The sequence below is a fragment of the Crocodylus porosus genome, unplaced genomic scaffold, assembly GCF_001723895.1.
Source record: "Crocodylus porosus isolate Cpor-Errol unplaced genomic scaffold, CroPor_comp1, whole genome shotgun sequence".
NCBI lineage: Eukaryota > Metazoa > Chordata > Crocodylia > Crocodylidae > Crocodylus > Crocodylus porosus.
In genome coordinates, this window is record NW_017728916.1 from 5,462,021 (window position 1) to 5,485,929 (window position 23,909).

General features: G+C 47.5%; 1 protein-coding gene across 2 annotated transcripts; it reads right to left on the reverse strand.

Moving 5' to 3' along the window:
- Positions 1–2,473: 2,473 nt before the first annotated feature.
- PLP1 (proteolipid protein 1) lies at positions 2,474–21,315 on the reverse strand. Of its 2 annotated transcripts, none has more exons than XM_019536292.1 (7): positions 21,164–21,315; positions 11,707–11,893; positions 9,902–10,163; positions 7,025–7,193; positions 6,511–6,584; positions 5,282–5,347; positions 2,474–4,596 (listed from the first exon to the last, which is right to left on the reverse strand). In XM_019536292.1, exons 1-7 carry the CDS (start codon positions 21,165–21,167, stop codon positions 4,525–4,527), a joined length of 834 nt encoding a protein of 277 aa, XP_019391837.1. In that variant the 5' UTR covers positions 21,168–21,315; the 3' UTR covers positions 2,474–4,524. The 2 variants fall into 2 exon arrangements, with proteins under 2 accessions (XP_019391837.1, XP_019391838.1); XM_019536293.1 differs by having other exon boundaries at positions 10,007–10,163; positions 21,164–21,314.
- Positions 21,316–23,909: the final 2,594 nt, after the last annotated feature.

Here is a 23,909-nt window from a genome sequence, read left to right on the forward strand (position 1 = left end):
CTTCCTGTAACCATTTCTGACTTCCTCTCTGCCCTCTCTGTCCCTTATAAGCAATAGTGCTAGGTAAGCTAAGTTCTTGTATGCTATTAGTGCAACAAGCCCCTTTTTATATTGTAAATAGTATTCTGTTATGTTTGTATTGATTTTTTTTTTACTGTTTTATATTGTATTATGTTCCTATTATGTTTTTTTTTACTGTTTTATATTGAATTTATATGATTTAGGCCTATGTCTGTAAAGTAATGTCAAGTTTCCACTTTGTATGACAAGCTTCCATCTTGTGTCCCCTGCCCTATACAATATGTTGTAACTGTGTAACTCATGACTCTCCTCTCATGTAACTTGGTTCCTGAATGAATGGGAATGAATGAGGGCGCTTGAGAGACAATGGCGCTAGGTCTAAAAATAGCTCACTCTAAATGACCGAACCATCAACTCCACAACCCAACCATCACCCTGCATTGACCCTCCCTGGCTCAAGATTTGGAAGACAAAGTCTGCTGCAGAAACCAGCCAACCCACCATTACAGACACCTGAAACTGCATGTCCTAGCCTGGAGTGCACATGCTCAGCACACCAGGGGCTGACTCTTGCCTGGGCATGCCCCTGCCACTAATGTCATAGAAGTTCTGCCACTATAAAAGGGGGCAGTGAAGACAGATCCAGTGGGATGCCCTCTCCCCTCTCCATCTGGACCAGCACTACACCACACCACCAATCAACCCAGAGGCCCTGCCAGCAACCCCCTCTCAACAGCACCTTGCTGGAGAAGACCCCAACTGGCCAACAAGGATCAACTCATAGCCCAGGATAGGTAGCTATCACCCACCGTCCTTCCCCAAGCAAAGGACCTGGACTCTGTTGCTACATACCTTGATTTCAATCCCTCCACCAAGACTTTTTCTCTCCTGCTACCATTGTGTGTGTGTGTGTATGTGTGTGTGTGTAGGGGCTGTGTAGTGTGTTGTCTGTTTAATAAACCTGTTATTTTAAAACCCCAAGTTGGGTTTTGTCTTACTGACCTCCCAGCCCTACTCCAGTCTCTGCTTTCTGCCCCTCTGATCTTCCTCCTGTGTCTGTCTCTGTCATCCTGGCTCCCTCTCTGTGCCTCCCAGCTATCCGCTCACCAAACCCTGGACTTGCTTCCCAAGTAACCCCGGGGCACAGTGACCTTAAGTAAACCCAGGGGCCACTTTAACCTTAAATAACTCTATTCTCAAGTGAACCCAAGTAACCCCAGGGGACACTGAGCTCAAGTAACCCCAGGGATCACCTGACCTTGAGTAACCCAAGCTCCCTTTCCAGTCTGTGAATTCTAATCCTGGCCCCAGCAATTTTCACTCTCTTATTTTTCCCTCTCTCATCTTAACCCCCATCTATCTCCTTCCTTCCCCTCCTTACAGAAATCTTTGACCCTTGACTCCCCCTCCCATAGTCACCAAGTACCCTAGGTATCCTAAGTACCCCAAGTGCACACATATACCACACCATCCAAGTTAGGAACTCACCAGTGTGTATGTGCCTTTGTGTGTGTGTATGCACCCAATTGATTTGTGTGTGTGTGTGTGTGTGTGTGTGTGTGTGTGTGTGTGTGTAATTGTGTCACACCCTCCCGTCTAACAGCACAATTTTGAGCTCCTGAGAGTTGGCCCGGCCCCACAGGACAACAAACTTTCTATGCATTAAGACATTATGATTATCTTCTTGCATATTATCTCATACATGTTGTACTACGACAGAAAGGAGAGGTGCCAGAATGCTGATCTCTGAATACTACAGTTGTGAAAGACCATCAGTTCCTGAATAGATCTTGCCCAAACACAGTAGTGGAACAGTGGCATCCTGAGGAAAAAAACATTTTCTCTAGCATGTTTGCTATGAGAGTTTACAGTAAGTTCCTATGTGGCTTGTGAGTGGAAATATAAAGGGCCGCATCTGGTGAGTACCTTGGTTTGGTGCAAATAGTTCGCCATCTCCAGTTCGAACCTAACTGCAATGATCAGACCAGGTGTTTTAGAACCCAGTTTAGCTGGCACTGCACTGAGACTAAATTTAACAATTGTTCCACCAAAATAAATCAAGTAAGTGATCAAATAATCTAGCAGTGAGGCCAGGGCAGATTTATCCAAACTCTACAGTCAATGAACCCTAGGTCTCTTGTGCAATAACCTCACTATTTCAGTACTGATATCACCTGCAGCCACTTCTAGCCTGAAGCTCTGACTGTGGCCCCCACTCTTCTCTCCTGCACTCCCTCCTTTAAGGCTGATGTTGCTGATAATTTAAAACGCTTTTAAATTAGGGTCACTTGGATGTTGGGCCTGGGTGTTCATCATGCAACAGACAATCCTTGTGCTTCTATCAGAGGAGTATAATCAAATCAAGTTCACCTAGGAAGTGGTCTCCTCTGTCTTCCATTCTGGAAGTCAGCTTAGAGAAACAGGCAGACAGACAAACAGACCAACATACATATTTGTTCAGAACATTCTTAATTTTAATTTATTTTCTTTAATTTTATAAAAGATGCCTGGTGAGATAAGTCTCTAAAAATTTGCTCCTTTTTACTTCTTGTTAAAGAGTTGAAATTCTAGATCAGATGTGAAGGAAACACTTTCAGTTGATTAACGCTTTTTTGTGTGTACGTTTGGGTTTTGGGGGCAGGGGTGGGGTTTGGTTATTTGTTATGTTATTAAATCAATACAGAGATGACTTCATTTGCCTGATCTTGACTGGTTTCTTCCTACCTCAACCTGTCCTAATCTCTCTCCTCCCCACCCCCCCAACTCGTGTGCTGATAGCCTAACTGATCTATTTTAGTGTGCTCAGTGATGAGAATACGTCAGGCTCTTTGCTTAGCATGACTGATAGCTTACTCGGGCCCTTGCTCAAACCACTATTAAAGTCCATGTAGTGAAAGAGCTGCAATCTGCCACTGAAAGCTTCTTCAATAAATAAATAATGCCAAGACAAATTCCTACACTGGTAGTTAACAAGTAGAGGGAAGACTAGAATCAGAAAGTTTCACCCTGGACAATTTATCCGTGGAGAGCCTTCCTTTGGGACTTTATGAGCACTTCCTGGGACCCATTTCTCTTGGTCACACTGTGCAAGGAAGTGCCTTAGCAGTTTGAACCTTGTTCTCTTTAAGCATTTGAAATAAGATGATCCCATATTCCATTCCAGTGTCTCCCACAAAACAGGAAATGTTGAAATCTTATTCCAAGTGTCTCAGGGTCCCCCACTGAGAAAGACTTCATGGACTGTGAAGGGGTTTGATTTGCATAGCAATGTAAAATTAAATCTTATGCAGCTCAAACCACTCTGAAGTCTCTACTTCCTCTCCCCATATTCCTTTATTTTACTGCTTTTTGAATGTCTTTAGAAATTTGCCATAATCTAAATAGGACATTCCAAATCTCCCTGTTTTTGGTTTTGATACATCAGACAAGCATACTAGCTCACAGGAAACCATTAAAAAGGAGGGTAGGTTACATTTGGCACAAATCAGAAACAAATCAAGATCTTTGATTTATAGAACATTATGGAAGCAAACCTCAACCGAAGAGAAGAGCACCATTGTGAAGGTATGACAAGAGTTCAACATGCACAGCTGGTTACAAGAAAAAAGACATGCAAAGATATAGTCCAACAAGTTATCCTTTGTCTACAAAAGGGACACCTCTGGGTTTACACTCTTAGGCCACTGATTAGAAATGTCCCTCTAGTCCAAGCTGGAATCCATCTCCTTTCTGCTGTTTAGGACCTGTTGTGAGTGGTACAGGCAATGCTGAGGTGTACAACCAAGAGTCCCCTTTGTCTACAGAGACACCAAGCTCCTTTATGCTTTAATAGGGTTGACTGGGTTAAGGATTCTTTCAGCATGGGGGTCAGTGCTCTCTTCCAGCACTGGGAAGATCCTTGCTCTAAGCCCCCTCTGCCCTAGCTGCAGCATGTAAATTAAGGCAAGTTTTCATTTTTTACTAGGAAAAGATCCTTCTCTTATCCTCCATCTGTGGTGTGGAGATGGAAGCAAGTTCCTTTGTTTACCCCCAAGGAGTCTCTGGCAATGGTAGTGAGGCCAAGCTGCTTCCTTTTCTTTCTATATAGCATACAGCCTGTTTCTCACTAGAAGTAGGACAGTCAGCATTGATTTCCACCTGCCAGGAGCTGCAGAGCTTCTTTCCCAGGACATATTGGGAAGTTAGATGATGAAGGAATTGTTCCTTCTCATTTATGGCATGGCAGGAAATCCTCCACAGAGGGCTTTCCCCATTCCCAGAAGGACTCGCTGCAGAGTAAAACCATTACAGATATAGACAGAGAGAAAAGTGCGCAAAGCTTCCATCACTGGGAGTCTCTCCTTCCTGGTCACACTCCTCACATTTGAATACAAGAGAGCAAGAAGAAGGCAGTTGGTGGTGAAGGCAGAGTTAAAGTAGGAGACATGGTGTCATGTGGCTACATTGTTAGAGCCTCATGGTTAGAGAAGAAAGTGTGCCAGATAATTTGCGTCTTCTTTCAGACTAGAACTTTGTGCCTCGTCCCATGAGTTTGAGGACAGCAAAGTTGTAAGTAGCGGCAATCATGAAGGTGAGCTGTGGGGAGGGGGAGAGAGAGCATGTGAAAAAAGGCACTGCAAATAAATATCCTATGTACATTGAAGCAGGGCACTGTCGGACAATATATTGACTGGAGTATATCAGGGAGGTTCTGCCACTGGCAGCAAAGCTAGGCTCAGGATCTCTCTACTCTGTCAGACCTACTTGACATAGCCCTCTTTAAAACCGGCCAGTCACAGACATCCCATGCCCTTTATGCGAGTTGGCATAATAGTGCATTACAGAAGGCCATTTACCTGCTGCCTTGATGTAAAAGCAAAATGTCCCTGCCCAAAGGCATTTAAGAAAAGCTCCATAGAATACAATAAAGTGTTTCTGGCAAGAGCTTGGACAACATCCAGAATATGTATTGTCTGTGTGTATATGAAATTGTCCTCTCCTTGAAATCCCCTTTCTCGTCTTCCAGCAGTTGTCTCTCCTGCTCTCTCCTTGGTCCTAAAATCCATGCCTGTGCTCAAATATGTAACAGGAAGAAATCAGGTATGCCCTGTCTGAAGTAGGTTTCTAGGCTATGGGGTTTAATTAACCTTCCTTTTAATAGCCTCACTCTAACACTACCATAACATGAATGAGACCCAAATTCACCACTTGCACATCACTCCTTCCCTCTAACAGCATTCATAAAGTGGGGAGATGAGTTTTAGGCAACGCATTGACTCACCAGTGAAACCAGTGTGGCTGCAGCACCAACAAAGGCAGCAATGAAAAGGTGGAAGGTCATTTGGAACTGTAAGGAAACAAAATAATGATCTGCCAGCTACAGATGTGTCTGAGACAGCAGAGGCAAAGCTGGTATCTACAAGTGATCTACAAATGGCTTCTCTTCACAGATCCCTCCTGGATCTCTGGGTCCAGTCAACAGGCTGGGGCCTAGAAACCCAGCAGCACCTGGCAGTGATGGAGAACATGAATCCTGAGTGCTAGGGACTGTTTTCTCTTGCAGAGCAGAGGCAGATTCATTTTCACCCCATCTTTCCCTTCCTAAACTTTGCGCAACCTGTGGACATCCAGCTTTGCCCTACAGGTCTTCTCAATGCAGGAGAAACAGTCTCCACATAGACAGGAAGGAAGGAACAATGGTTAAGGCACTAGGCAAGGACTTGGGAGACTTCTGTTTGAGTCCTATTTTGCCACAGACTGTGGATAACTTTGGGCAAGTCATTTAGCCACTTTTGTCCCTGTAATATGGGGATAATGGGGTTCTCTGATCTGACAGAACCACTGTGCAGATAAACACATTAAAGATTGTGAGATATTATGGTAATAGGAACCTTCAGTTCTTTCTGATGGCATTTTTCAGTAGAGGAACATTTCTGTCCAGCATGGCTATCCCCTACTAGGTTGAGAGGTAAAATTCAGTCTGTTCACTTAGTCTTGGGTTCCTAGATGCTTTGCCAAGTGGCGACATGGTAATTTATTGTCTATCCTCTTTGTATTCAGTGTTTCAGACTTTTCTGCCTTAATAACCACAACAACATAACCATGGCCCAGAAGAATTCACAATTTTGCTCATTCAGAGAGATGATAGCAATAAGTAGCGAAAGGTTGATTTCAAGGTAGCTACATCTGGCTTATGTTAATGTGAGTGAGGGAGGCAGTTCTCTGATCTAGTGTTCACTCGAATCCAAATTGAGGCACTATAATCAGGAGCCCTGCACTTCCTCTATAGTCAGCAAAGTGATGTGACTTCAATTATTTGTGTTTGTTATTTAGATTGCAGTATCATCCAAAATGTGACACCCATCAAACACAAAGCAGAAACATGGTCCCTCCCTCAAAGATCAATCTAAATCTTCACCCAGTTCTTTATGAATATTCACTCATAATCCAAAACCATTTAAAGGTGGCACTAAGTATTTCAGCTTGGCTGTGGTCAAGTGGGGCACTTACTTCATTGGTCTTACAGATGGACAGAAGGTTTGAGCCACACACTTTTCCTGGGAAAGCATTCCATGGGAGAACACCTATAGAAAAGACAAAAGTAGTCCAGGATAAGCTGCTTGCAAGGCCATTTAGTACAGGAAGCCTTGCTTGCTCTTCCTTATTGTACACTATTGATATATGTGGAGGTTTGGCTTACAGCATTCCTTACAGATGTATGGAAGAAAGTCATTCTGGTCTGAATATTTCATGTATATGGAGCAGCATTTAAGTCCCTAACTTAATTCTGGTGTACCCATCCCAAATATCCTTCCCAAGGACCCCTTCTCTGCCTGTGGATACTACCCATACACCTTTACTCACATTCCTTTTGGGAGCACCAGCTTTTCTTTATGCCTAGAATACAAAGGTGATTGTCTAAATGCTGGTACACAAGAATGTTGCCCCTGGCTTCAGTGGGACATTGACTTGGTCCAATGTCTGAAAATCTGATGTTTATTAGTGGCATAGTATCAAGGCTCACCATACATCCTGGCATCAGTGCACAGCGTGCCTATGCTGGCAGAAGTCTTGCTAGGGTTTGCAATAGACTGGCAAGTAGTCCAAGTATTGAAGTAGATGTAGACAGGCACAGCAGAGCAGGCAAACACAAGGAGCCAGATGATGGTGAGGGCATAGGTCACACCCACAAACTGAAATGGTCAAGACAAGCAAGATGGTAGGAACATGATTAATGTTGTACCAGAGCCTTCAGACATGAGAGCATGAGGCTGAAGATCTGCAAGCCCCATGTGTGTGACATGGAATGAATTGCAGGATCTCTACCACTTGGAAAGAAAAAGTGAGCACCTCCAGCAAAGGTGAAAAGGCAGTTGTTTACCTAGAGGAAGGCTCAAGATAGACATCAGGCATACACACACACACACCTATATGTACATGGTAAAACATCTGTACATATACATGCACACACAAATACACATACATATTCATATACATATGTACAGAAAAACACAATTTTAACCAGTATTTCTTAGTGGGACCAAATTTTCAAAGGTAGGTGCATGCAATGCCATACATGCACTTGCAGGTAGCAAACTGATTTGTACCAATCTCTCATCTGTGCATATGGATCAGGTATCTGGCCTGGGTAGCATAGTGCTAGTCACAGGCTAGCATGGTAAAAATTGGTAGTGTGCAAATTCTTGATGTGTGTACACACCTATTGTGGATTTGGGAGTTGAAAATCACCAATTGGTATCAAGGGCCATCAGTGGCACACAGGCCTTGTGTGCAGAGGCAAATGAATGAGCATCTTGAAAATCTGGCCCACGAGATGCAATACAAATGATCTTAAAAGAAAACCGCATCCATTCTGCTCTTGTCCTCCAGGCCAGTAACACTCTTCACCATTTGTCATCTGAGAACTGATGTTGAAATGGATACTTTGAATTCAAATTGGCACTGAGGCCTACATGTGGTGGTTAACAACATCTGGCTGTATTAGCCCCAGAAGTGTGGTGCTAGAGCAGTTGAAGCACCTCACTACATAATCCAGTGATGTAGTTTTTGAGCATCTCTCTCCCTTTTGACAAAGACTACACCTGCCAGCTCCACTGTGCTGAGTCCCTGTTGCTTTGGTCTGAGGGAGTCATGGATGTCTGGATATAACTCTGGCCACATCACTTCCTTGTATGTCTTTAGCCTACCTTAACCAGGCCATCCCAGTGCACTGCTAGACTTGGGATGAACATTTGGCCTGAACATTTGTACAGACCCATGGCAGATGGTCCTATGCTGAGAGGGGTTATGAGTAAGCACCCTCTATGTCCAATTGTCTGAAGCCCCTTGCAGGGTCAAACTTCTGGAGAACTACTGTCTCCATCATGTGGTACTGGCTTTATGTTGGATATTTAAACAAGGAACAGTTTGTCTGAAGGTCAAACAACAAAGCTCTCCTAATTACCTGCCATGTGGCACTTCCCATGACATCCCGTGCCCCTGGCAGTACCTCCTGATCCTGCCCTGCAGTGATGCCACTTCCCAGGCTGTTGTGTGCATGGCGGGGAGGGCAGGGGCCATGGGGGAAGGAGGGAGGGAGGCAGGGATGCAAGAACCTGAAAACTAGCTCATGATTTTGGGTGCCTAGCTTTAAGCTCCTTAAAGGGACCTGGGGATGTACAGTGATTTCTGAAAAGCAGACCCTTTCAAGCTCTTCAGGTTGAACAGCAGTTACAACAGTAGCACCCACAGTCACCAGTCACTTGAGGAAGTGTTAGTTGATAACTGCTGTAGAGGCCAATGGTAAAGAGAGATTAACAGGCCAGAGTTTTCTCTGCCATACTGTTTCTAACTGACTGGGGGCACTGATGCTTTTGAGCAGAAGACAAGGCCTACCAGCAAGAGTCACAGAAATGGCTATTTTAATAATAAAAGACCCATTCTGTACTGAGCAATAAATAACATAGAGAAGATCTGGTCCACTCACCAACCACTCGGCGGGGTCAGACCGCTTCAAATATGTAGGCAGTATATGGTTGAGGAGCAAGCCTCTGTGTGTGTGTGTGTGGGGGGGGGGTGGTACCCATCATAATATTAGGATCATAGGAAAATGGAACTGGAAGGGACCTTGCAAGGTCATCTAGTCCAGACCCCTGCTCAAGGCAGGATCATCCCTGACTAAACGATCCCAGCCAACCATTCATCCAACTTTTTCTTGCAAATTTCCAGGGCTGGAGATTCCACAATTTCTCTAGATAACATGTTCCAATGCTTGACTATCCTCATAATCAGGAAGTTCCTCCTGATCTCCAACCTAGATTGCTTCTGCTTCAGCTTGAGTCAGTCGCTCCTAGTTCTGTCTCTTATGGCCACAGAGATGTTGGGGGTGAAATCCTAGACAGGGGGGCTTTTGGGAAATTTGCAATATAATAATAATAATAATAATAGATATATCAGGAGGCCAAATCTACAATGGTGCCAGGCTCCTCTGCGCCCCCGCAACCAATGCTTGGGAGCACATAACTTCAAAAAAATGCCTCTTGCTTAAACAGAGCAGTCCCAGACAAGCAGCAGCAACTGAGGGGACCTGAATAGAGGGAAAATGGGGATGGGAAAAGGGGCTAATGGATAAGGGATCAGCAGAGGGCATGGCAAGGGCCATTAACACAGGGCCCCCACACGATGAGGAGTGCATCTGACTGGCAGAGTGTCAGGCAATGGGGTGGCAGAGCAAACAGGCTGCGCTTTTCTTTCAGATGCCATATAATCAGTGCAGCTGTTCCACCCAGTACATGACTCCTGCCTGGAGCCCGTCAGCTGGGTGGAACAAGCCTTCAGTCTCATGCCCATCAGTCATGTCAACCTTCAAGTTGTATTAGCACCAAACCCTGGTTAAGATCACCTTGTCAGGATGTCCTAGCCACTTTCCCAAACACTGACACACCCGCTCCAAAGAGTGAGCTTGATGGTGGCCTCTGGAACCCCTCCCCTTCTGGCCCCCTGTTACCGTAGCGCTGAGGCCCTTGCCACAGATGGTGGTCTTGTAGTCTCCAAAGATCTGTCTGACGGCGCCAGTGGTGTAGAAGCCCTCAGCCAGCAGGAGGGCTCCATAAAGGAAGAAGAAAGAAGCTGTTCCGTAGATGACATACTGGAATGCATGGATCCTGGAGTGGAGACAGGGAAGAGACAGAGACAAAGACAAGGAGAGAGAGAGAAGGACAATTGCTTAGTTCTCAGTACAGTGCTCCACCTTCAGCCCCTACTGTGGTGGGGGTGGGGGGGTCAAAGAATGCACCGTAGGAAGAAATTAACTTCCCTCCCCTTCCCAGGAGCAACAGAGCGAAGCATGGCCTAAAATGAACAGCTCACCTTGACTTACCTAGAGCCTGACAACCAAGCTGTTCTCTGCTGCCACCCCTCAGCTGCAGGCTCACACTAACATGGTCAAGGCCACTACCTCAAAAGGGAGAAATGAGGGCTTGGGCAAGGGATGGTGAAGGACACCCCAAAGGAAATGATCAGTGGAGTAGGTAAGATGTGATGAGAAAGCATTGGCCTCAGTTGCTAATGGGTGGCACAGCAGGGGAAGGTTTGTAAAAAGGAGATACCTGGTCTCATGCCTGTGCATGGGGCCAGGCAGAGAGTGGGCTAAATGGAGGGCAGCAAGACCCGCTCTGCTTGGCTACCCTGTGTTCACCATACCTACCAAGAGCAGAGGATCCAACACTATCCATCGTACCTAGCAAGGGTCAGATAGAAAACACATGTGAAAAAAGACAGGGTGAAGAAGGCTCCCCTCACGGCAGGATGTACTGGATGTTCAGCAACTTCCAAGCATTGGAAACAGGCTAAACTGAAAGGCTTCAAAGGGCAAATACAGCCCTGGAGACTCCTCTGAGTCAGTACAGTTACAGCAGGGTTGGACAGTCCCATGACATGTGGGGTTTTTAACAGCAGCCCTCGGCAGTGCTGATGGTGAATGGGACCAACCTAACCACACACCCCATAGCTTTGTAAAGTGGGCCCAGTCTTCCCATTGGGATGAAGGAACCATTTGATCACCTGGATAAGAAACAAGCAGATCAAGAGCTCCATACCCTAACCATGTGCAGAGAGACCACAAACCCTTGTAACTCAATCCAGCAGCCTGTGGATACTAGTGTTGTCATTCTAGATAACCTATGACAGGCCGGGGATGTTCTGAGCCGGGGGTGAACATGACCAACAGGCAGGGATGGATTGTCATTGTCCAGGAGTTTTAGACTCTTTGGCCTAGTGATTTCAGTACCTTAATATTGGTGAGCCCAACCTGAGACATCCTTCTTAGAGGGTTTTGATGATCTGATGGCCACCTAAAGTTGTCTCCAGTTGGGCACCCAAAATCACTGGTCACTTCTGAATGGTTTCCAACATATGGCCCCAGTGACTGGCCTCGTAGCCTACCAGTTAGAGCTGTGACTTGAAGTGCTTTGTATGGGAGAAAACCAGTTTCAATTTCTGATCTCAGTCTTTTTCAGACAGGAAGGCAGGAACTGATTAGCTTAATATCTAGGGGAGAGGGAGTGTTGACATCCTTCAGCATTAGTCCCTCCAGCGGGCGTAGGGGCAGTGCTGATAAGTCCCATGGGAAGGCCTGGGTTACCTCCCTGAGCCAGGAGACTGTCTGCCTAGAACCAAAGATGTAAGGGATGAAGGAAGCATACTTACACATTGATCAGATACTCATAATCCTGGTAGTTTTTGGAGAAGTAGGTCTCAATTAGCTGCTCTGTGCCACTGAGTGCTTCATGCCCACAGCCACAGAACAGTGCTACCCCAAAGAAACACAACCCTGTGGCAACCAGTGAAGCAAAGGGAGCCCCTATCAGACATCTTGCACAGCACTCTAACAAACCTGGGAAAAAAGAGAGAAACCACATCAGCCACAGAGTAGACCCTCTATCCCAAAGGGCCAGGGACATATCGTCAGGTAGGTTATACCCACAGCAAACACAAATGGTTTGTTAATAAAAACCATGAAGGGAGGGTTAGGCAGGAGGCTTAAACAACTGAAGAGCGATGAAAATGGTTTCATGATGTTAAAAAAAGATGGGAACATTCTCCTGCCGTGCCAGAGATCGAAAGACAGCGGTACTACTGACTCTACAATACTGAGTGCTCCCTGCAGACCTCAAACAAGATCTAACTCTCTTCAATGTCTATCGTGCTGCTCATCTCTGCTAGAGTTTAGCCCCTAATTACCATAGATCGGCAGGGCATGGGTCTCAGTGAATCCTCTCACTGCTCCCCAGGCAACAGAAAATATTGCACTAGTGCATGCGCACTAGGAAGAAGAATTAATTAGAAATGAATGTGAACCTGACCAGTCTCCAGTCCCTGCCCAAGTTGAGTGAAGTACAAATGCAAACAAACATCACTGAGGACAGTCAAATTGGGCCGGGGTGGGCAATTATTTTGGGCAGAGGGCTGCTTACTGAGTTTTGGCAAGCCACTGAGGACTGCATGACAGGCAGCCCAGGGCAGATAAATATTAATTTTCTAAAATTTTTAGGGGCCCCGCAGGCTGGATAGAATGGCCTGATGGGCTGCATCTGGCCCCCGGGCTGCATTTTGCCTACCCCTGAATTAGGCAGTAACAATTGGAGCTGTTACCAACACAGAGGGGAACTCTTAAAATCAAGTTTAATCCTGCTGTTAAAGACAGAAAGTGACATCATTCCTTTCCACCACTGCAGGTCAGCTCCAGTTTTATGCACCATTTCACTCTTCCTTTAGCCTTGAAATAGAGCACACATGGGAGGAATGTAGCACTGACTGCTCTAAGGTGCGTTTCCCCAGGGAAGAATCCTAGAGATAGCATTCACCCCCACTGACAGACATCCAGAACGACAGGCCGTGCTCTCAGCACCTGTAGAGACTATCACAATGCCTATCACACAACTCTGTGCCAGCCACAAGACAGAGGGAAAAAGAATCATTTTAAAAGGAGATCTTGTTTCCTGTTCTTATTATATATTGGATTATCCCAGACTGAATAATGTGAGCAGAAATGGAAGAGCCTCATACTGAATAAACCTCATCTTGATATCAACAAGTCCCAAAGCCTGCATCATCATCAGTCAGCAGGAAATGTTAGTGAAACTGAAGTAAGTAACTTCTACAGGTAAAGGTGTTTACAGATCCAAAGCTCTCTGAATTTACCTGAAACTCAGTGCTGATGTAATAGTCTTACTTTTGGGGGGCAGCTACACCGCGGTGGTGCATATATTTATACGTACTATGCAGCACACATGCTGGTGGAATAGACTTACAACTTGATTTTTCAGGTGCTATGGTCTTCCAAAAAATCAGGCCTCCAAGGTGCAGGAAGCTCTGTAGAGAGCTCCGGGTCTAAATTTTCAACAGTGTAACATTCACAGGTGTTGAGGCAGAAGTTTTGTTTTGCCCTGTCCTACAGAGCAGGATCACACCCAAAGCTCAGCTCTGCCACCAGATGCAGGTTTGGGAGCTGCACACCTATGGAGGCACCTGGAGTCTCAGGTCTCCACCGCAGTGCAGCTGCCCCCCAAGAGTAGGCCCAACTTTACTTTTGTACTTAACAGCAGTCAGTAAACCCATGACAAACTCCAGCCACAAAAGGAAACAAGCTCTGGCTTCTTCTCCACCCAGCGCCAGCCTCTGTTTTTCATGTTCTCTGCTGTGTCTCATCTGTGGCCCCTTATTAACACATGAGTAGCCCCTCCATGCAGACATGCGTTGAGCATGGGGCAAAGCAGACAGCATGTACAGCCCCTGGCTGCTCCCAGCATACTGGGTGCTGTGGCCATGTGGTTCTTATTCTGAACACACACCAGATGAATGTGATTTCATTCAGAAGAGGGCTTGCCTCAGCCGACATCCTCTGCACTCTGCCTTCTCCCTCACATGCATGTGCAGTGGGAACTGTTTCCAGTGCCCACACCCCTCCCTGCTTATCCCCCATATGTTTTTCTCCTCTCTTGAAGAATGGGCCTACAAGAATGCCACAGGGTCACTATCAGTAATGTTCTCCCCTCCCCTCCAGTGCAAGGTCACAGCTTGTACTAATTTCTTTGTGGCAAGGAAGACAATAGGGGTTTGTTCTTCCCCTGCCAGCTTGTATATGCTCATCAATATTAAAACCAGGGGATGAGGAGGAGGGTACAAACAGGGAACAAAGAGAGGACTATTTGATCACCAGTGGATTGAAAACAGCACTCTGGCAGCCTGTGCTATGTGGAGTTGTGTCCCTGGGAGTACCCAGCTGCGCTTAGGTAGGCTGTCTTAGTGTGGCTCAAGACAGGCAGGTAATTTTTTAACAGGAGCAGATTCCATAAGGCAGCACCCTTGCCTGTCAGGGTTAACTCTGGCAAAGAGTCTGGTGCTTGCTACAGTGCTTTGACTTGCTTATTGGAAACACTGGCTCTGACTCATGGTGCACCCTGAACTTGAGTCTGACTCCTGGCCCCCTGTGGACCCAGTTTCTGGACTTCAAGGGACCTTCCTCAACTGCTCACACCCCAGTCCCTAACAGCTTGCCTAGACGAGTGATTTTCAACCTTTTTTCCTTTGTGGATCCCTAAAAAGTTTCAAATGGAGGTGTGGACCCTTTTGAATTGTAAGTGTGGTTATTCACATACTTTTGCTTGATCATAGTAATCTTTCACGGACCCCTTAGATATAGTCTGTGGTCTTCTGGGAGGTCTGTGGACCACAGGTTGAAAACTACTGACCTAGACACGTACTGCTAGCTAGCGACAGCTTTTAGAGGCTGGAGCAGGTGGAACCTGTTTCCTGAAGCCTCAGAAAATGGATTACACTGGGGAGCATGGTGATGCTTGAAGATAGGCTACAGATACAGGCGGACCTAGACAGGCAGGCAAGTTGGGCAGATCAGAATCTGATGAAGTTCAACATCGAGAAATGTAAAGTGCTCCACCTGGAGACGAGCAACCCCCAACACACCTACAGGCTTGGTGGCACCAAACTGACTAGCACCACGAATGAAAGGCACCTGGGGGTAATAAAAGACTACAGTATGAATATGAGCCAGCAGCGCAACGCTGTAGCCAGTAGGGCAAATAATACTCTGGTATGCATGAAGCAATGCATCTCCAGCAAAACCAAGGAGGTGCTTCTTCCACTCTACTCAGCACTGGTGAGACTGCAGCTGGAGTACTGAGTGCAGTTCTGGGCACCACACTCTAACAAAGACACAGACAAGCTTGAGAGAGTCCGAAGAAGAGCTACCCTTATGATCAGAGTCTTACATGGCAAGCCATATGAGGAAAGGCTGAGGGATCTGGTACTCTTCAGCCTGAGGAGAAGGAGGCTGAGAGTGGACCTGGTAGCAGCTTACCACTACATTAGGTGATTACATCAAGGGCTTGGTGAGCAACTGTTCACCAGGGCACCCAAGAGGAAAACCAGGAGTAATGGCCACAAACCCCTGGAAGACTGATTCAGGCTCAACATTAGGAAAAACTCTGTCACAGTCAGGGTGTCCAGACTGTGGCATAAGCTCCCTCCAGAGGTGGTGCAATCACCTACCCTAGAAATCTTCAAGAGAAGACTAGATAGTCACCTTGCTAGGGTCACCTGACCTGCAATTATCTTTGCTGCTTGGTGCAGGGGGCTGGACCTGATGATCTTCTGAGGTCCCTCCGGCCTTACAATCTATGAATCTATGATCATTTGATTGGGAAAGCTGGGCCCTGGGCCTCCCTCTGAGCTCATTGTAGCCTAATCTTGCTGTGCAAACTGGGAAGTCGCTGATGGAGTATAAAACTGCTGAGAGAGGAGAATTTGGCCCTCTGTATGTGAGAGGGAGACGCTGTCTGACTCTGAGCAAGCAGCTGCGCTGCCTGCATTGAGCCAACCCAGCAGGGTTACTGGGAGGTCACCCACTCTGAAGAAGAAAGGGGGCCACTAGCTAATCTAGCTAGGTAATATCTACCTACCAGACAGATGTTTGCCCATTAAATAGATGGTATTTTTATACCAAACATCACACCCAGGAGGCTCTGTAATAGCAAGTACTCAATATCCCAATCCTATTGAATCTCAGTGGGATTGGGGTACCTAACCTCCATAGGCCCCTTTGGCCATCTCACACAAAATGCCTGAATGAGTCTGCACTGGTAGCTTTGGATAGAAAATGGAAGGAATTTAGGAAAATTCTAGAAAAACTGTAAGTTAGACGAATCAAGATAGCTTTCTCTTGGGCTTTAGGCTGTGGGAAGGTTTCCTAAGGGATATGACAGATGCCCTGCCACTCAGGGAGTCTAGTTTTAAGCGAAGACAAGCACCAGAACCTATAGTCTGGGGAAACATTCTGCACTGGCCCCAGGAGACAGACTGGGTACATGGGGTTTCCTCTGCCTCTCCTGCCTCTCCAGCTTAGGATTTGACTGTAAGATGCTCCTCAGAGCCCCTTCACATGTGTTTCTCTAAGAAGAAGGAGCCAGCAGTCTGGAGACACTGGTCATGGAAGGACTGTTGCCTGTAATTGGCAGGAACGTTGGAAAGCTAGTGTAGACCTCAGTTCAGTAACATACTGCCATTGTAGATGAGCACATAAGCAAGTGCTTAACCTCATCAAAGTGGATGAGATTTAAATATACACCTAAGGCTAAATATGACTTATGTGCTTTCCTGAATGGGGATTTAACATGTAGTGAGAAATGAAGGCAGCTCTGCCCCTCTCCTTGACATGTGGTATGTGATTCAATGCTAGCTGGGCAGTTCAGACATCTGAAATCATCTCAACATCTGGCTATCCAAAAACAGGACTGTCCTTTCCCTGCCTCAGTGTCCCATCAGTGTGGCAGGAGGGACCATGGTGATGGGAAGGCCCATTGAGTCCTTAAGCCCACTGGCTGCATCTGCCCTTAGGGTGATGACTACAGAGGCAGCTTTCCCCATGTAGCTGCTGGTGTGGTTTTGAATGAAAAGTCCAAACAAGAGAAAGTAAAAACATCCCAAAGAAGGAAGTGCTTTACAAGAATGTGTTTTTGCTCACTTCAGCGGGGAGGCTGTAAGTTAAGTGACCAAGAGGGATGCTGAGGGGAGTGGGCCCAGGCTATCCAACTATGAGGAATGTGCTTGAAGGTATGTTCATGAAGGGACCTTTAGTACCAGGAGCCATCTCCCAGAGCCCCGTCCCCTCCGCAACACCACCTGCTGTTCTGCTTGGCAGATCTCTGGCCTTGTAGCACAAGGGCTCGGGAAGGCAGTTGCCTGTTGTGCAGTGCCTGTAAGCAGTGATCTGAAGAGCAAGGGAAGGGAGGAGAGAAAGACTTCTTGTGAAGGGGGTAAGAGAAAGAGCCCCTTGTGTCCACACAATTACCAGCCTTGTACCTCACTCCAGCTGAGAACAATAGGGGCAAAACAACAGGAGCCCCGTCTCTCCAAGGCAGTCCCTCCCACTGTCAACGCCCCTAAGGACCTGTCTCCCTCCCACCCCGTCCTGCAGCCCGCCCCGAGCACTCCCACACAAAGACGGCTCCTGTTGATGGGGCTGATGTGGGCTGAAAGGCTCAGTTTATCAGCCCAGCCGGGGCTGGTACCACATCAGGGAGGAGGGGCTGCTGAGCAGTGAGATAACCACTATCACCAGGAGGTGCCAGAGACAAACAAGGGCCTCAGGGGCCCAGAGAATCGCAGTCAGGACAAAGCTCCCTCTGTGAGGCCTTCATGCAGCCTTCCTCCATCCATGTGCTCACAATGGCTCCCTGGTGGGGAAAGCCCTGGGGCTGGGTCCTAGCAGCATCTCCCCACGGCTGATGACAGCAGCCTGTTCTGGGCCCTGGCTGGATTGTCTGTAGTGACAGAAAAGTACAACATCATCCCAAATGGTCTGTGCAGTGTCATGAGCCTGTGAAGCTGCCCCCATCCCAGGGCAGGATGAATTACTATTAGATACCGTTTATATTTGCAGTAAAAAACATACATATTGGGGCAGGGCTCTGGACTTCTCAGCATGGCCTGATGTCCCTAACCCTAACCCTATGTCTCTTGTGCACTGAATTACAGAGCTAAAGGCAAGTGGAGGTTCCCAGCCACTACCTCAGGGCGAGGTCCCTGCCCTCATGTTACTCCCAGCCAGATCCGAAGGGAGCTACATGTGTCACTACCACTGCTCTGGATACAGCTAGAGAGCTGCTCCCCTATAAGGAAACCATGGATCCCTGCCTCAGACTGCATACCCTAGCCTAATCCCATGAGGTGAATTGTGAACTCCTGCCTTCCAGGCTTGCTGCATTCTGGGACGCGCCGAATGCACAGAGCTGTCCTTTCCTGCAGCCCAAGCCTGGGAGGGATTCTACCACTTCGGGAGCCTGGTTTCAGACTCTAATCTGTACTGCGGTGTGGAAGTCCCTTGTATGAGGTGCCATAGACACAGCCCAGGGTCTGTGTAGCCATTGACAAGAGTGATGGAGCCTATGCCCCTGGGCTTCAGAGCTGGTTTAGGGGAGAAGTGGTCAGAGCTCAAGAAGGGCTGCCCCTCCTGCTACTGCAGTCCCTAAGAGTCCCCCACAGATTTCAGCAAGAGCAGGATTGAGTGCCTGGCTCTGGATTTATGGTACCAGGATGCATGAGTATTTTGCAGTTACCAACAGGTTTATGTTAGCAAAGCTGGGCTCATATGGAATCAAACTTTATGTTGTTTTTAAAGTCACCTGCCCTCTTCAAGCTACTGGGAATGTTCAGTCTTGTAACAGAGAGGCAGCTATCTAGGATGAAAGCCAAGCAGATAAGAGGCCAGCACCTGGGACTAGCCATGCTGACCCCTATGGCTCACTACCCAGGCTCCTCTTGCAAGGCAAAGGGTGACTCTTCTGACATTTAATGATGCCACTGTACCTAGAAATCAGGGACCAGATTCCTTCCTGGAGTAGTTCATCAGGCTCAGCTCAGGGGTGAATATGGCCCAAAGTGTTTTCTTTCTGCCCTCTACATCATCCCAAAGAGTAAAGAATAAAGCAACTAAAGTTAGGCCCATCTGATAAGCGCAGTCCCCAGCTATCTCCCCCACCAGACACACAGACAGTATTGTGTCAGTAGCTAATGCAGCACCACAGGGAGCTAATAGGTGGAGGTACCTTTTATGGCATCACTTTTCTGATTGCCTTTTGTGCCTGTGGCCTCTAGCTTATTTCAGTCCTCATAATCAAAACTAATGGGCAAGTCTGAGCCCTCCATGCTGGGCCTGGTCTGACTGCATCTGCCTCTTTCCCGTCACCCCCACTTCCACCCCATTCTGGCTGCTGTCTCCAAACCTCCAAGACATGAGCACTAGTTCTCTTGCTACTCCCAGAGTGAAGCATCTTGTTTAGTTGCCAAGTAGAGAAAACCACTGTTCTCAGACACAGATGGGAGCTTTGGATTTACAGGAGCAAAACATTCACTGTTAGATATCCAACATTAATGGTATTGCATCAAAGAACAGAGGTCTATTTTTAACCATGCATTTGCATTCAGAAGGTTAATTGTAAAAATGAGACTTTTGTACACTTTTCTCTGAATTCTCCCTGTGGTTTTCATTAGACCTGGATTCTTTCACAGCCTGCCCTCAGCTGTTAGTGCTGTTGTGCACTGATAGGTGGCTGCCATGATTGTCCTCAGAAGTGGCTGCTTTTCAGGGAGGGTATGAAGAGACTGTCTGCCTAACTGTCTAGAGTGGAAAACATCTGGGATCATGAAGTCATGCCAAACCTGCAGTAATAACACTTCTTAATTAGGTAGTATAATTCCTCTGAGGATTTCAAATCACCTTTTGAACTTAAAGTTTATTAATTTCCACAACATCCCTGAGGCAGGTAACTATTCTCATCCCTGTTTACAAATGGGGAAACTGAGGTATGGAGCAGGAAGGTGTTTGCCTGAGATTACAGCAAACATCAGTGACAAAGCAGGGATAGAACCCAAGATTCCCAGACCCCCAAACAAAGCGCTTTCTCATTCCTCCTCTCCACAGAAACAAGTTTGTATTGCTGCTCTATAGCCTGATGGTTGTTTTCTTTTGGGTGTTTTCTTGTCTCCTGGTCAGTGGTTGCTGTCAGCAGATGCACATGTCCAAGCTGAGGTCTTAATGGCAGCTGGAATGGTTTCCTCCTTGCCCCAGTGACCTGCAGCAGAACTCTGCAGTTGCCTCCTTCAACCCCCTTACACCTTCCCTCGGAGGCATGCCTTAGCTAGCACCACAACATCTTCCATCTCACTCATGCCCCTACCCCTCACCCCAGCTGCTGGGAATTTTCAACTAAAAGCAGCTTTAGAATGCAAACCCCACTGCACTGTCTTCTCCCCAGGCTGACAGAGACAATGGAGCTGCATCTTCCCTAGGAAGGAGGCAGGCAGAACCAAAGCAGTGGGTTTCAGAGGTACTATGGAGCCCTGCCTAGAGGTTTGCAGGATAAAACTAGAGTGAAGGACCACTTGCAGGGGTTGAGTGCTGAGAGTGCAGAAGGCCCAGAAAAGGCTTTCTCTCCTGGAGGTGGTGGCAGAAGCAGAAAGCTGGTGAACAATTACACCCTTCTTATGTAAAGCATGGATTTTTGGGAAGGGTGGAGAGCTACATTAAACACCTCAGGCATCCCTACGTCAAAGGACTCTTGCCATGACCGCAATCTTCAAGCTACTTTGCTGGCATGCACAGAGTTTAGAGGCATTGACAAAATTCAGTGTTAAATCAGGAATCCAGCTGGAGATTTAGTCTCAGAGGAACTATCACAGCCTCCCAACAGCTGCAGTTGAATCTTTTCCCATGCTTAGCCTTGAGGTGGGCTTGAACCTCCAGGGAAGGAGCTACAGGTCACCATTTCCATCAGGTGACCTCAGGTCACCAGCCAAAACCAGTGCCAGCTCTGCAGCCAAAAGATCTAACAGCTCAGTGGGCACCAAAGCCCCGTGATGCCAGGAGGAGAGCATGGAACCACGTCCACTCCAGAGATGTGCATCCCAGCTGAACATGGAATGAGCTGGGGGCAGGTCCCTTCATCCCACTGCCCTGGGGTAAAGCAAAGTGCAGTGAACACATGCTAGCCCCAGAATGAGGTATACATCTGCTCTGAATCTCTGATGTAAAGAAACCCCTTTTGTGTTAGCTTTAAAGTTTCCAAAGTTGGCTTTTGCTCCTACTCACCCATTGCCTCTGGATTCAGTCAAATCCCTTGTCGGCGCTTTTCTTTTGGTGTTGTCTTTGTCCAGCTGGAACAATCCTTCCCTCTCTGTCTCTTTTTCTCTCTCTTCACTTTCCCCTGTCCTTTCCTTTTTCTCTCTGAGTATCTCTGTCCTCTTCTCCAGCAAAGAAAAGGGCTTTCTGATTGACAGCCAACCCCCTTAAAGGGACAGGTCCCCTGTTTCTCCTCCTCCCATTCCCCCTCCCCTCTCACCCCCCCTCATCAGAGATACCGCCTTATTGTGGGAGCTGCTCCATCTTCACTGACTGCCTTTGGTTGCCAACTTCTCTTTGCTACAGATCCCCTTATGTCCCTGCCCTCAGAACGCACACACTCAGCAGCTTTGTGTAGGAAGGTCAGGGAATCTTGCTGCAAATTCAGGGCTTTTTGGAAACTCCTGGACTAAATCCAAGAGATGGTGGAAGAATCTTTGGGATTAGTAAAATTAGTTTGATTTGCAATGTCTGCAGCATGGCATTGGAACTCAGCCTGGGAACGTCATGGTTGGTCTGACCTCTGAAATGCCCCATAGCCATTTAGCCATAGCTCAACCATGAACCTCCCACGAGAGCTGTGTGTAAGACAGAAGTCCCCTCTCCACCAAGCAATACATTTCTGCCTTAGGTTTATGGTAACACCCAAAAAAGGCTTGGGCTTTGCAAAGCCTTGTAGGTTAGGCTTGGGGGGATTTCAAGATCAGAGCCAGCCCAGTCCCAGAGGTAGTTAAGATCCAGGCTCCTGGCTTTCCCAGCTACTGTGCTTTGGGATGGAAGTGAAGAGTGTCTGGTTTCCATTTCTCCCTCTATCTCTAGGTTCCAATGTTTGGGTGGCCACTAATATACTCTGAAAGATATCAGATAATGCACTGACATCAGGCAGTGATGGTGGGAGTATGTCCCTTTAGGAGAGTGTCAGAAAATCACAGGGTGAACAGGATAAGGACAGGGCTAGTTTGGCACCTAGATGGTATCCTGCTCCCCCAGCCCCACGCTGGAAGTGTCAGTGGAGAGATCAAAGACTGACAGGACCATGTCAATTATGCGCTCCTGTCAGTTCCAGAGATGCTGCCTCCAGCTCCCTGCAAAGCATGCTATTAGGACATGTAAGGGGTGAGGCATGCTGCTCATGCATGGTCCCTGCCTGGTGGGTAGGCAGAGCACTCTGGTTTTTAGGACTGGCTAGGTCAGTCCTGTTCACGGCACTGGATAATCCCTCCCTGCTTAACTCTGCATTGCACCCTATGTGTTGGATAATAGTTTCTGTAGGTGACACCAAGTGCCTTCTCCTGGGACATTTGTTGATACCGTCCAGGCGCTGGGAGCAGTGGCAGTGACAAAACCCATTGCCTGCCTGAAAAGAACAACACCACGGGGGTTCAGCCTGCAGCATGTGGGAATGTCTGAGTCCCACCCCTGATCCCCGCTTCCATCCCCATTCCCAACACACACTGGACCAGTCTTGAAAACTTGCTGATCCCCTGCTCCTCTGACACCCCTCAAGGAGAAGAGAGAGTGATGGGTAAAGAAGATCCCACAACTGCCCAGAGCATGATCTCCTGCATCAGCCTGTGTCAAATATCTGGTACCAATCTAGTCTGTGCCTTCAGGAAAAGCCCTGTGGTGAAAAGTCAACCCTTTGCTGGGGCTTTGCACATTCCAAGCCAAGATGTCTGATGGCAGAAAGCCCACCTGGACCCTGCTGCTGCATCTCCCCCAGGAGGGAAGTGGAAGGCACCAGGGCAACCCAAAGTGTGGGTGGAGTTAGTAGGAAGGAGGCATGGCCAAGATGGTTTTGGGGCTGTAGGGACTCAGTGAGTTTCTTTGGCAGATACCACTGATGAGAATCCCTACTGTAACCAGGGCTGACCCTGCCACCTCCCAGGCTGAGTGCCTGAGCGAGGGGAGTAGTAGGGCTGCTTGCTCACGCTGTCTCTCTCTCTCTCTCTCTCTCTCTCTCTCTCACATTGCATCTCCTCTGGGGCCTATCTGGTGAGGTGCAGCTCCTTCACTCAGTGTTTGCCCTGGCAGCCCACATCCAGCAAGCACTGTGTCCATCTCCCCCAGAACCCACACCTCGGTAATGCCATACAGTAAATGAAGCAGCTTGGTTGATTGGAAGTGCCATTGGTCTCAGTGGTGGCAGATAACAGAACAAGAAGCAATGGTCTCAAGTTGCAGCAAGGGAAGTTTAGGTTAGATATTACAAAGAATTTTCTCACCAGGGGGATAGTAAAGCACTGGAACAGTTTACCCAGAGCGGCTGTGGAATCTCCATCCCTGGAGGCTTTTAATTATTTTGAGGAGAGGGCCGCTTACTGAGTTTCGGCAAGCCATTGAGGGCCACATGACATCCCAGGGCAGATTAATATTAATTTTCTAAATTTTTTAGGGGCCCTGTGGGCCAGATACAATGGCTTGTTGGGCCGCACCTGATCCCCGGGCTGCATTTTGGCCACCGCTGATCTAGTTGGAGATGGTCCTCCTTTGAGCAGGGGTTGGTCTAGGTGACTTCCTGAGGTCCCTTCCAACCCTAATTTTCTATGATTGCAAGCCCTCACTGTTCCATTCTCTACTGTCCCTCTTCTCTCCCTGCCTCCCTTCCTTCAAGCTGGGATGCCAGCAGCTCCAATCAACTGTCACCTCCCCTCAGTCACCCACTGCCTGGGAGACAGTGCCAATGTCCCCTAAAGACCCTGTAGCCTGAGCTCCC

What these genes read in the sequence shown, in the direction of transcription:
- PLP1 (XM_019536292.1), bottom strand. An exon ending in GGCTAGGACATCCTGACAAG is followed by an intron (nt 7,194 to 9,901) that starts GTGATCTTAACC and finishes TGACCATTTCAG; the next exon opens with TTTGTGGGTGTGACCTATGC. An exon ending in CCATCTGTAAGACCAATGAA is followed by an intron (nt 5,348 to 6,510) that starts GTAAGTGCCCCA and finishes GTTTCCTTACAG; the next exon opens with TTCCAAATGACCTTCCACCT.